At 39.3% G+C, this 13,764-nt stretch overlaps 2 protein-coding genes across 4 annotated transcripts in view; one reads left to right on the top strand and one right to left on the bottom strand.

Moving 5' to 3' along the window:
* SS3 (starch synthase 3) overlaps positions 1 to 13,764 on the bottom strand; it is a 239,001-nt gene that overhangs the window by 27,140 nt on the left and 198,097 nt on the right. For both annotated transcript variants that reach the window (XM_089825567.1, XM_089825568.1), the window contains exon 11: positions 764 to 892. In XM_089825567.1, the coding sequence (XP_089681693.1) occupies positions 764 to 892 (129 nt within the window). The remainder of the gene's footprint in view (positions 1 to 763; positions 893 to 13,764) is intronic.
* On the top strand, positions 4,738 to 9,498 carry LOC149562028 (uncharacterized). 2 transcript variants are annotated; one of them, XM_089825571.1, is made up of 7 exons: positions 4,738 to 6,075; positions 6,267 to 6,921; positions 7,061 to 7,293; positions 7,409 to 7,561; positions 7,710 to 8,110; positions 8,248 to 8,653; positions 8,788 to 9,498. In XM_089825571.1, exons 2-7 carry the CDS (start codon positions 6,299 to 6,301, stop codon positions 9,366 to 9,368), a joined length of 2,397 nt encoding a protein of 798 aa, XP_089681697.1. In that variant the 5' UTR covers positions 4,738 to 6,075; positions 6,267 to 6,298; the 3' UTR covers positions 9,369 to 9,498. The 2 variants fall into 2 exon arrangements, with proteins under 2 accessions (XP_089681697.1, XP_089681696.1); XM_089825570.1 differs by having other exon boundaries at positions 4,738 to 6,921.

The following is a 13,764-nucleotide window of genomic DNA, read 5'->3' as shown; positions in this document are numbered from 1 at the left end:
CCACCCAGAAACTTCAGGTAACATTGATAAAGTGTCAATTTCTAGGAGGATTGTACAATGTAATTCTGGTAGCTGCTAATAGTTGTATAATATTACCATTGAATGGGACTTTACTAATAAAAAATGGTGGTGGATCCTAGACTTCTTAAAAACAAGGTTTGCAAGCAGCAAAAGAAATCTGCAGACACCAACTTAAACAAGAAATGGGGTTTATTGTCACAAATGTATTTCATGGCTTAGCACTTTTATTTCTGAGCAAAAGAAATCTGCAGGCTCTAACTTTCTTAAACAAGAAATGGGGTTTATTTCATGGCTCAGCACTTTCCTTTATGGTCTTCTCTATCTCACAGTTTGTTCAATATGGTCTCTTTCTATTATCAACATTTTAAACACTTTGAAATGTGAAGGAATGGTTCAGAACATGTGTTTTTGTTTTTTTCCCCAGTAGTAGAGAGTCAAGACATCTGAGCCTTTTGAAATTGCCCATGACTGATACAAAGAAGCCACTTACTTTGGTTATAACTTAATCTTATAATATAATGGACACAATTTCAACGGTCATCATTTACCCATAGGAAAATAATAACTAGAAGACACATCTCATTTTGTAAATGCCTGCAGACCACACAAGGAATAAATGCACATAAAATAGATCCATAATGCCCAATTAATAGAGAAAAAATAGCAGGATGCACTATTAGAGGATGCCCTATCCAACATCATTCTAATTATTATATCAATGATCCAAAGGTAAATTACTTACAGGTATATATTGATCATTAAGAGGATCCCAAATATCAGGATCTATCCCATTCAAAATGCCATGGAACTTATATCGGTGTGGAGCAATAGCTGAATGTCCTGAGACTTCATGTGCATATGTATATGAAACCTGCAAAGGAACCCATGTTACTTTAAATAGAAAAACAACCTCTTAGCTAATGGACTGACAAAGAGTTTGAAAGGAAACATAAAATCTCATGTGATTGACAATGCCTCTTACTCGCAATAAAAGAAAAATAAATTTTAATAACATTGATTCAGATTGCAGATAATACTGTAACCCAATAGAATGGACTTCACATATTATATATACCCAAAGGAAATCACATGTCCTGCATCACATTATTCCTTATTATGTTCTTATTTCATCACAAGTACAAAAGCTCGTGTTTATAATAATAAACACAAATAAGAGCAACGATTAAAATAATTATTACCAGTATCAAGTGGACAGTGAGTTATGTGAGTAGACTACCACTAACAATATACAGTAGTGATTAACTTAGAGAACAATGTATCAAATGTGCTTGATGAACAATGATCCAGTGAAGGGCAGTGATCCACTTGATAAATAGTTTGATACTAATTAAAGATTACAGACAGTGATCATTATAAAGAAGTAATACATGCATTTAATATGGGGTCACATATGATATAACAGCACTTGATTATTTACAAAGGGCCACTACTGTTGCAAGAACTGTGACCGCTTGGAGAGACATAGTCTCCCATTCATGTCATAGGGATATATATGGAGCACACCGACCTTTCAGAAGGGATCATCGAACAAGAGAATAAAATCACTCAGGCAACAAAATACGGTCAGTAGTCCCTATCAGCCAACAATTAGATGCACACAGCAGTCCATCGCATCAACAAAATTCCAACCCTTTGAACATACTCAGAAGGTCACTACATCTGTGGAAATATAGGAGTTGGATCTGTTGGTTCCCAAAACCACAGATTGGAAATCCAAGAGCTTGCCGGTTCTCCAACAGGATTCCACAAGCAGTTTTGGCCAACGAACGGAAATGACCTTGATTCCTCTGCACTTTAGGCTTCACTACACCTAGGCTGTAGAAACCCTTATTGGTTATGGCTTAAACAAACATCAACTTTCCTTACTAATCAGAGATTTGACATTTAGTCATACACTTAGCAAACAATATTAAGGAACTCCAAATGTTTCTCAATTTGCAATTTTCTCAATTCCAAAGTAACACACCCTAAATATTATAAGATAGAGGCAATTTTCTAGATAACCACGATGAAGACAAACCAATTTACTGAATTCTGAATTTGTCTCTATCCAAAAGCTGATTGAACTGAACAATGTTTCTCTTATTTGACAGTCAAAATGATTGCTTAATCTAATTGCATAAAATACTGGTAGCAAAAATGCAACAATTAGAACCTGACATGTAAGGGCAAGACAATAGATCTTTCAAACTGAATAACAATGTTCTCCAGTCCAGATTCTTGATCTGATCTTCAAATTTGTAGAATACAATTTTGAATGAAATATTCAGTCACCCCTTTGCTCCACATTAATGCCAATCATGCAATATTCTTTCCTTGATGTCAAATTGCAGGTGGTAGCAACTAGACGCTGATCAGAACAGGCAGTTCGCTCATGCAATATGTAGATTGCAAGTACAAAATGATGGTTGCCTGTGTTGCAAATTCACCTGCGGCTGATAAAGGAAACCCCTCACAGCTTGTTATTAATTACAGACTCAATATAAAATGCTGCCCGGCCCTGTAGTAATTGACAAATGCAAACAAGAATACCCAATGCCATTAGTGGGAAGCAACAGCATATTTCCCAATCACCTTCAAAGATCAATCGATGTCTTCAAAAAACCCCTTCAGCTTGATGCCAAGAACAGAAGCTGTATGCTCCAGGACAAAGCTATAATAGACACCAACAAGATGCAGAAATATGGCACCCAAATGCAAATTTAGCAGTCACAAATTCAGATTAATCTTTTAGTCTATAAAACGTAGGTATCGAATGTGATTTGTATCAACTTCTATTTCCAATCACATTGATATGCACAACAGAACTCCTCACAATAATTTCAGATCAAACACTTACAACTTGCATACAGTTATGTAATTAAGTTTCCCACAATAGATGTCTTCCAGCTACTGGTCATACAGTAGGGAAGACTCCAACAATCTCAAGCTTCACAATTTTCAGAATTTAATCCGCCACAACTCCCAGCACAAAGACTTATTCCAAAGCAATAGTAACATAGAAATGGAAGACTAATAATTCTCAGAAATATAATTCACAATACCTCAGCTGTGAATTGTCACTTCTCAGAATTAACCCTTATTCCACAGCAAGGGCGAAGAAATAAGAACTCAGGAAGAAGTTACAAAGGCTACAAAAGCAAATATGTATTCAAGTGTGCTTTCCTCAAAAAATGGGCTTGTATTTATCACCTCCAGATTTCCTTTTGTTGCCAAAATGTAACTTCACTCAAGAAGCTTCACCACACAACATTAATTAGAAGCTGTAATGACCCATTCTCGTATACGAATTAGAAAATTGCTCTCCAGGCAATGTTGGCAACCAGATGGAGTTCGTATGGTGATTTGGTACTAGTACTAAGGGAGTTGGGATGGTGTACGGTTGGCAATGACCAACACATGGACAATTGGAGGACCGTATAGGATAGTCCATACGGTATTCTAGAGGGTAGTAGATATGTCGTACGATGGCTCAAGAAGGACTGCACGGACATGTTTGTACAAGCCGTATGGTTGGCTTGTGAATGTCGTACGGATGGCTGTAGAAGGAGCATGGTGGGGGAAGAGAGGAGGATGTATGATGGACGCTAGACGTCTGTATGGCAGGCCGTACTTGGTGTGGATGAGCGACAGGACAATGCATGGCAATGTGTAAGAAGCAGTACAGAAATGACGGAAGGCCACATGGTTAGGTATCTGAACCCAGTACCGATTACAATCTGGTTCATACACAAAACACAATAGATCTTGATAAAATCCACACAATAATAGAGACATGAATGCAAATAATAATTGCTGAAAGATGGTGCTCCGATTTGCTAGGTCCAAGCGAAGAGTTACATGCAACACGGAATAGGGTGAGGAATGAATCCCACCGAAACTGCAAGACCAAATAGGGAAGATCTTTCACTTCCAAAATGGCAAACAATCCAGAACTCCAACAGGAATTCACAGTACATAGAAAATAATTCAAAAGCATGATTAAAGACTACCTGCAAGCCGTGCCTAAATTCTCGTCGGAAAACTTTCTGAGGGTGTACAAAGATAGCTGATGGCGACACAAACTACAAAAACAAAAATAAAAATGAGTTCGAGATACATTAAATCAATCAACTCGTTACAAAAGTTTGATGAATGATTTATTTTTATAACAAGAACATTACAGTCCTCCCATCTCAAAATTTGCTTGTCCTCAACCAAATGCAATGCCGGGTGTTGGAGAGTGTGCTCGCCCTCCCATGTCGCGTTGTCCAATGGCAAGTGTTTCCAATGCACCAAATATTACTTCACAGTGCAGTTCCACAGAGTCTTCTCACGAACTTTGATGATCTCGGCCGGTTCCAATATGAATTTGCCTTCTTCATTGAGTGGTGGGAGGTCGGTAGCAACTGTGACATTTTGCCCTATAGCTTTCTTTAGACAAGAAACATGGAAGACATTATGAATACAACTACCCTTTGGAAGTTCTAGTTCATATGCAACTTCCCCAATGCGACGAGTTACACGATAGGGGCCATAGAATCAGGGTTTCAATTTTTCTTTTCCTTTCTCCTTCAATGAGGATTGTTGATAGGGCTGGAGCCGAACATAGACCAAATCCCCTACTTCGAAACTCCTCTCCATTTTGTGTCTGTCGGCGTACATCTTCTGTTGATTTTGTGCCCTTTGTAGATTGTCCTTCAAGCATCTCAAAATGTCTTGTCCCTCCTGAAGCCAGTCCCTCACCCTTGGTGCTCGATTGTCTCCCAGAACTATTTCGATGAAGGAAAGGGGTTCGTACTTGTACAGAGCTTTGAATGGTTGTAATGACCCTTACTATAAAGGCCACTGAAACCCTCAAACTGGACTTAGGAATTTTGTCAAACAGTTGGCATGTAATCGAATAAGGCTACAATATTACTAATTGTTGTACAACAAAACCTCAATATATGATGCCAATAATGTATGAACAACAATTCCAGATTATAACACTACCAATCTAAGAGATAGATGACAATATGAAACTCAAATATGAAGTCCAATGCAATTCTGATTTTATGACAGCAAATAGAACTGATTACAATGAGAGACTGTCACAACTATGCACTTCTAACACATCAAGCTCTTGACAATGCAATGTTATGACATGAACAATAACCCAGTTCAGATTTGGAATGCAAATGACGAAACTTTTACAACAGTTATTAATGACTGGAAATAACTATTTATGCAATGACAGTGCTGACTGTTCTAATCCAGAACATGCAATATTTTGGCAATCAAAACTTCAGTTTGTGCACCTGGAATAGCTCCAATTTTGCCGGATATGAATGCTGAATTAATGCCACACGAAGACCTCACAATCTGCCCCAAACCAACTCACAAAATTGCTGCTACTGCCTAACTGACAGGGCCGTACAGGTACGGCCTGGTACGGCTGCTAGATAAAAATATTGCAGCGTTTTTTGTCACTCCAAAAGCAATAAATCTGGGCGCCTAGGGTTGCTGAATAACCCCCTAAAATATGAAATTCATCCGTCAAGCCAATTAGGAGTTATGAGCAAAAACGTGGGTCCAAACCATAGTTCCAAAAATCGCCATGAAATCGCCGAAATCGCCGAAATCGCGATAAGATTCATGGCTCCCGATTTTTTTGGAATTGGAAATTGCTGGTGGCGATTTTTTCGCATGAATCGCCTGAATCGCCAAAATCGGCGATTCATGGAAAAAATCGCCAGAATCGCCATCGGGTATCGCCAGAAATCGGCCGCGGCAGCAAGGATAGAAAGTTCAATTTTTTAAAAAAAACACATGTTTTATTTGCTTTCTAAGTTGACTTTCCTCTTTGTTATAACCCTAAAGAGCCTTCTATTTGCTTAGTATGAGTAGAAGAGAGGAAGAGTGAGAGAGAAGAAGAGAAAAGAGAATCCATAGGTTTCCAACCGGCAAGAAGGAAGAGCACCAAAGAGATCAGAAGTCCATTTGGGGAGGCCATAAATTGCATTGGGAGCATTAAGGAGTCAATATCAACACTCCTCAACTCATTTGCAAGAGGTAAGTGTTGGTTTTTTTTTTGCATGTTAGTGTAGTATGCATTTTTTGTTAAATTTTTTTAGTGTTCATTTGCAAATCTTGAATGTTTTTTATTTTTAGTTTTACTAAATTGCAAACTAGGGTTTGTTGTTTTGTAGTTTTTGTTTATTAGTTGCAAACTTTGATTTTTTACATGAATTTTTTTATTGCAGCAGCCCTTTGCTTTCATTTTCCAATTTCCACAATGGGTAAAAAAGATGAATGCTGGAAATATAATGAAGAGTTTCCTGGGAGAACCAAATATCAAACAAAATGTATATTTTGCAAAGAAAAAATAAATTCGAGAGGTATCTATAGATTGAAATACCACATTGCTGGCATACCTGGCCATGATGTCACAGTTTGCACTCAACAAACCGCTGAGGCAAAACGCTCTTGTTTAGTGGCATTAGAAAAAATTGAACAAGACAAGTTGACTAAGAAAATGCAACTTGAAGGGTTAAGAGGTATTGGCTCCCGTGTTCCCACATCCGCAACCGCATCTACATCTGCAAGTGCATCTGCATCAGCTTCCGCATCCGTAGGTTGTGTTGGGGAGGGTTCTTCTAGGCCTCCTTTTCATCCTAGTGCTAGTGCTCATGTGAGTGTTAGTGGTAGTCGGTCTCATACTGAGACAGAGTCCAACACCAACCTATTGCGGCCTAGAGTGCGGAAAAGCAGAATGGATAGTTACTTTGTGCCCCGCACTACTCCTGGCTCCCAACCCACGCTTGAGGGCATGGGTTTGAACAAGGAGATTCATGATGCTGCCAGAAAAGAGATTTGCAAATTCTGGTACTTTTGCAACATTCCATTTATTGCAGCCAGGTAATTGATTCTTTTTTCTTTGTTATCTTCAAAGTTAAAGTTAAAAGTAAAAGTAAAACTTTAATTATATCTACTTGTTTTATGATTTTAGTTTTTGACATCTAGATTTCTAATCAATATCATTATCTATTTGTGACAGGACTCCTTATTGGCAGAACATGATAGATGCAGTTGCCATTTGTGGTCCGGGGTTTAAAGCCCCAACTGAGGCTGAGTTGAGTGGATACCTCCTGGAGGAAATGGTTGAGGATATGAGGCATGAGCTTGAGGACAACCGAAAGGAGTGGATCGAAAAGGGTTGCACCATCATGACTGATGGTTGGACAGATAGGAGGGGAAGAACACTCCTCAATTTTCTTGTATCCTGTGGAGGTGATTGATCATTCTACTTTCCTACATACATAATTTTGAATCGTGATTGACTATTTCAAATTTTGATTTGTTGATTGCTAATAGTAATTATAATTCGTTGTTTTGTTACTTGTAGGATATACCATGTTCCTCAAATCCATTGATGCTTCTGCTCATGTAAAAAACGCCACATACTTATGTGAGGTTATTGAGGAAGTTATAGCAGAGGTGGGGGAACAACATGTGGTGCAAGTGGTGACGGATAATGCAGCAAGTTATGTTGCTGCAGGTAAACTTTTAACTTTTTAAGTTTTGAAAATAAATTTATTTGAATTTTGAACTTTTTCTAATTCTAACTTAGAATTTCTAAGTTTCCTAAGTTCTAAGTTCTAACATGTTTGAAATTTGAATTTCTAATTATCTTAAAATTGTTGTAGGCAAACTTTTGATGGAGAGGCACCCCACCATATTTTGGTCCCCTTGTGCAGCACACTGCCTTGACCTCATGTTGGAGGAAATTGGCAAACTTGAGTGGGTCAAGTCATGTGTGGAAAGGGCAAAAAACATATGTAAGTTTATTTATAATCATTCATTTGTCCTTAGCACAATGAGGAAGTACACAGGAGACAAAGAGTTAGCTCGTCCAGGGATCACGAGGTTTGCCTCGAATTTCATCACCTTGCAGTCCTTGTTGACATCAAGGGATGATTTGAGGAGCATGTTTGTTGGGCGGGAGTGGATTTCATCTTCCTATGCTACGATCACTGCAGGGATAGATGTGGTGGATTGCATATTTGATGATGATGGTTTTTGGAAACCTGCTAGAGAAATACTTAAGGTAATTTTATTGCAATTTAACATTTAATATTTTACAGTTTACTATGCTAATTGTTTAATGATTTAGTTTTACCTTATATTATTGAATTATTCTATGTTTAAGTTTTGACTCAAATTTTTGTTTTACTTTATATGTAGGCCACTGAGCCTCTTGTATCTCTCCTACGAACTGCTGATGGGGAGAAGCCCTCTATGGGCTACATATATGAGGGCATGGATAGGGCCAAGGAGGCCATTAAAGCTCAGTATGCAGGAGTGCAGGAGAAGTATGCCCCTATTTGGGACATCATTGATAGGAGATGGCAGAATCAGCTCCACAGACCCATCCATGCAGCAGCTTACTTTTTGAATTCGGCATTTCGTTTCCGTCCTGACTTCAAGGCGGATGAGGAGGTTCTCACCGGATTATATACAGTGATCCAGAGGTTGAGTACTGATGAGGATAGCAGTGCTGCAATTATTGAGCTTGATAAGTTCAATAATAAAGAAGGGCCACTTTTCTCTAGCAGGGTAGCCATAGATGCTCGGGAAACAATACAGCCAGGTAAAAATTAAATAATATATTCAATGTTCATGAATCTAGATTCTAAACTTAAAGTTGATTATGTAATTTTAGAGTTAACTTGTAATTTGTAATTTGTAAATGAGACTAATTATTTTTATTTTCCCTTATTTCAGATAGATGGTGGCAAATGTTTGGGGCCACAACCCCAAAACTTCAAAAAATTGCCATTCGTATTCTGAGTCAGCCAAGCAGCGCTTCTGGATGTGAGCGCAATTGGTCCATGTTCGAGCACATCCACTCGAAGAGGAGAAACAGGTTGACAGTGCAGAGGTTGAATGATCTTGTCTTCGTTCATTACAACCTCCGTCTTAGGATCAGACAGATTTTGGGCATTGACTCCTCTCCGATCATTCTGGAGGAGATTGATCCAGAATCAGAGTGGCTCACAGAGGTTGAAGATCCAGTCTTCACTGAGGAAGACCGTGCGTGGATTGACCAGGTGGATATAGAGGCTGAGGCAGCTAGAGCACGTTCTTCAGGCATTGGTAGACGCACACGTGCACGCACAGACACAGGCCCTAGCGACATTCGTGAGCCCATCTTATATGCGGGAGATATGGCTCGACAGTCCTCTAGGACCTACATTAGACGCCTTGCTACTAGGCAGACTGGATACTCAGAGGCTGAGGCTGAGGCTGTAGCCGAGCTTGAGGATGATGTTGAGGATGATGATGACTATGAGCCTGAGGCTTGAGTTGGAGCCTTGTTTTTATATTTTGTTTACAGATATTGATACTGAATCATTGATAGACATATGTTTCAAAGTTTCAAACTTTCATGGATCTTCATCTTAGATTCTTACATAAATTTATGATTTGATGTCTTATGGATCATCTTCCATACATTCTATGATTTAAATCATTATGATCATTTGATTTCTATTTACTTCAGCTAGCCTACAATTTACATTTTAGAATCTTAGATAACATAGTTACGTATGTGATGGATTTTATGTTTCATGTTTATGTATGTTAAGTTTTAACTTCTATTTGATGATGTTATAGTGTGCTTAAGTTATATTCAATAAAGGGTGCATGAAATAAGTTTTAAATTGTTAAAATCTTTAAATTTAACGGGTTTTTTCAAATTTGCCGATTCATTGCCGATTCATTGCCGATTCACGATTCGATTCGACCTTGCCGATTCCGATCCGATTCCGATTCACGTTTCTTTGGTCCAAACCCTGGACTGGCAGTCCGAAAACAATGCACAACTATGTCTACAAACCTTGTTAATCAATCCACAAATGCTAGGGCACAACTGAAACCCTTATTCCAACCAAAGTAAACCCTTATAACTGAATCTCAATGAAGTCCAAATGAGATGGCTGAATTACCAACTCTTCAAATGCAACAATTCAGGTGATATTTCACACCCTCAAAGTCGCCAATCCAAGGGAGTGATTCGTTCCCAAAGATCAAATAATTTGCAGACCCAAGAGACTACAAATTTGCTCCACAATGGAAGAAGTAGAAGAAATCTCAAATCCAAGCATGTCCAAAATGAGAGGCCCAGCCCTCTATTTATTCACTTTTCTAAGAAGTTGCTAGAACTTCTAGAAACATCCTTTATAAAATCTCATTATAATGCACTTTTTATAATAAAGTAATTTTATAAAATAAAAAGTGCAACTCAACTTAAAATTATAACATGTAGGCCCCAATAACACATAATAATAAAATATAACCTCTTAACACTTCTTCAAGAGCAAGATATGACCATCTGATCCGCAGAATTGACTCTCTCTCCACAACATTTGCCTACGAGAGTCTGGAATAGGCAAAATCCATGATCAATGTCATGTCGAACTAAAGAGGGGACATTACAATGGTGCCATTCCGATGGACATGTGGTACATGGTATTGTAGCAATATTCCCTCAGATGGATCCATTTGACCCATGCTCGTTGTTGTGCCGAAATGTAGTTCCGGAGGTAACCTTTGAGCCATTTGTTCACAATCTCCGTTTGTCCGTCTCTCTGCAAGTGGTAACTAGTGCTTGGTGACAATTCTGTCCCTGCCATCCAAAACAGTTTTGTCTAGAAGATACTGATGAATTGCCCATCTCAATCACTGACAATGTTTTGGGCTGACCTGTGCAAACGAAAAACTTCTCTAAAAAACAGCTCGACAACTTGTGCAGCCTAAAATTTTGAGGGGATGGCGAAGAAATGTGTGTACTTTGTCAACTTGTCAACCACCATGAAAATACAATCCTTCCCGTTCACCTTGGGGAGCCTTGTTATGAAATCCATCGAGATACTTTCCCACTTATGTTTTGGAATTGGCAGCGATCGCAGTAACTTGACAGGCAGAGCATGTTCAGATTTGTTCTGCTCACAGACCACACACTCTCTTACATACTGCAACACTTTCTCTCTTAATCCTTTCCATGAAAACCTCTCCCATAGACTTCTGTACATTTTGAGGAATCCTGGGTGTCTTGCCAAGGGTGAGTCGTGTAACCCCTTCAGGATTTTCTGCTTCAATTAAGATTCAGGTACTAGGAATATCCGACTCTTATAGTAAATGATGTCATCTACTACTTTGTGCTTGTCATCCTTGGCGATGCCATCCATTAACTCATAGGCAAATGTGTTTTTGGAATATTCTACCAACAATTGTGCTTTCCAATCAGCTGAAATCTAGGTTAGTAAGCAGAAGGCAGGCTTTTTGGACAAAGCATCTGCAACCACATTGTTCTTTCCTTTTACATATTCAATGTCAAAATCAAAGGCCTGAACCTTGCTTATCCATTTCTATTGCTTCTCATTCAAATCCCATTGCTCCAAAAAATATCTCAAATTATTGTGATCAATGCATATGACAAACTTGGCACCTACCAGATACTATCAAAACTTGGTTAGTGCATGTACGATGGCCAACATCTCTTTGTCGTAGATGGAATAGAGGCATTCTGTCTACATAAGCTTCCTGCTCTCATAAGCTATGGGGTGTCTATCCTACATCAGTACTGTGCCAATGCCTTCTTCGGACGCGTCGCACTCCAAAATAAATGGTTGGGTGAAGTCAGGTAATGCAAGTAAAAGACAAGTGCTCATTGCCTCTTTCAGTTTATCAAAAGTGAGTTGTGCCTTTTCGCTCCACTGGAAAGACCTCTTCTTTGTCAGATTCGCCAGAGATGAGCTCAGTTGAGAGAATCCTTTGACGAACCTCTGATAATAACTACATAGCCCAAAAAATCCTCACAAATTTGTGAGTGATTTTGGGGGAGGCCAATCAAGGATAGCCTGAATCTTCTCCTGATGCACTTGAACTCCGTATTTACTAACGACATGCCCCAAGTACAATATTTCTGTCATGCCGAATTCACATTTGGATTGCTTGGCGAACAAAGATTGCTCCGCCATGATCTTTACGACTTCATTCAAATGCTTTAGGTGCTCCTCCCATGTCCTGCTATAAATAAGATCATCAAAAAATACCAATAAGTACTTACACAGTTGTTTGTTGAAAATGCAATTCATGCATGATTGGAATGTAGCAGGTGCGTTTGTCAATCCGAACAGCATGACCAGAAACTCATAATGTCCGTAGTGGCAATGGAAGGTTGTCTTTTCTATGTCTTCCTCCCTCATGCAAATCTGATGGTATCCGGAACAGAGATCTATTTTCGAAAAATAGACTGTGCCATGCAACTCATCTATCCTTGGAATGTGATATCTAGTTTTTGTTATTTTTTTGTTCAATGCACAGTAGTCCATACACATGCACATCATCCCATCCTTCTTTTTGACCAAAACCACAGATGATGCAAAAGGGTTGGAACTAGGTCGGATCCATCCTTTCTCTAGCAGTTCTTGAATCGTTTTTCCAATCTCATCTTTAAATTTCTTCGGATGGCGGTATGGTGTGGTTATATCACCAGCTTGGCTCCTGCTTCCAACTCGATAGTATGCTCAAACCCTCGATGAGGTGGTATGCTAGGAGGAATGACAATGAAAACTTTATCATGTTTACTCAAAATATTCTGGAGTTCATCATCCTGTGGAGGTGTTCAACGCCCTTTTATAGGTTCTGCCGAGATAAAACAATGCGCAGCTCACGCAACGTCATTATGCCAAAAAATTGCCTCCATCCGATGCACATAAACTTCCTTTGGACCTTCATTTGCCATTCCACGGAGGACAACCTTCTTTCCATTGACAAAAAAAGTGAAGTCCATTCGTTTGAAACTCTGAGTGTATTCATCAAGTGTCACAATCCACTATATGCCTAGAATAACTTCCATGTCATCCAGGTCCACTATGAAGAAATTCTCAGTCACTGTGTGATTTGCCATTGTGATACTTAGCTGAGGAACAAGGTGTGTATAGGGTAAAAGAGTCCCTCCAACAAACTTGACCTGAAAGCTAGCATGCATCTCCGTAGGTAGACTTCTTCACTTCACTAAGGATGAGTTTATGAAATTTAGAGTGGCTCCGCTATCCAGCATCACTATAACCCGTTGTCCTTGGAGGGTTCCCCATACACGAAAAACTGTACACCTCGAGCTTCCGGCTAGGGCAATGGTTCCTTTGCGCTGTACCAAAGCTGGAATTCTTTCCCTACGGTTTAAACTGACCATGCTGGTGTTGTCGCAAGGTTGGTTGTCTTCGGCAGGCATTTTTTTCTATTCGTCCTCATCATCGGACACGACCTCAATGTAATGGATCTTCCCTTTTGCGAGGCATTTGTGGCTAGGCTCCCAAGGTCCCTTGCAATTGAAACACAGTTTCTTCCTTCGGAGTTCCTGTCTGGTAGCTTCGTCCAACGACGACTTCTTGGGCGGAGGTTTATATTCCCTCAGAAACACAGGTGGTTTGGAATGTGAGTAACTTTGAGAGGATGCCGATGACAATGCCATACTCCGCGCTTTATTGATTGCCTCCAACAGGGTGGCAGGATTGAACCCCTTCACGCAACCTTTCAGAGGTTTTGTCAGTCAGTCCATGAAGAGCACTACCCGTCTTCTTTTGAAAATGTCCGTGACCAAAACAAAGAGCTTCTAAAATTCTACAATGAACTGATCAACCGATCCAGTTTGTCCTAGTTGTGCCAAATCTTTGAAATTGAGTTCTGGATCATTAC

The sequence above is a fragment of the Cupressus sempervirens genome, chromosome 4 (assembly GCF_028749045.1).
Source record: "Cupressus sempervirens isolate cs-2001-9-10 chromosome 4, ASM2874904v1, whole genome shotgun sequence".
Classification (NCBI taxonomy): Eukaryota; Viridiplantae; Streptophyta; class Pinopsida; order Cupressales; family Cupressaceae; genus Cupressus; species Cupressus sempervirens.
This window is presented reverse-complemented; position numbering and strand designations above follow the sequence as displayed.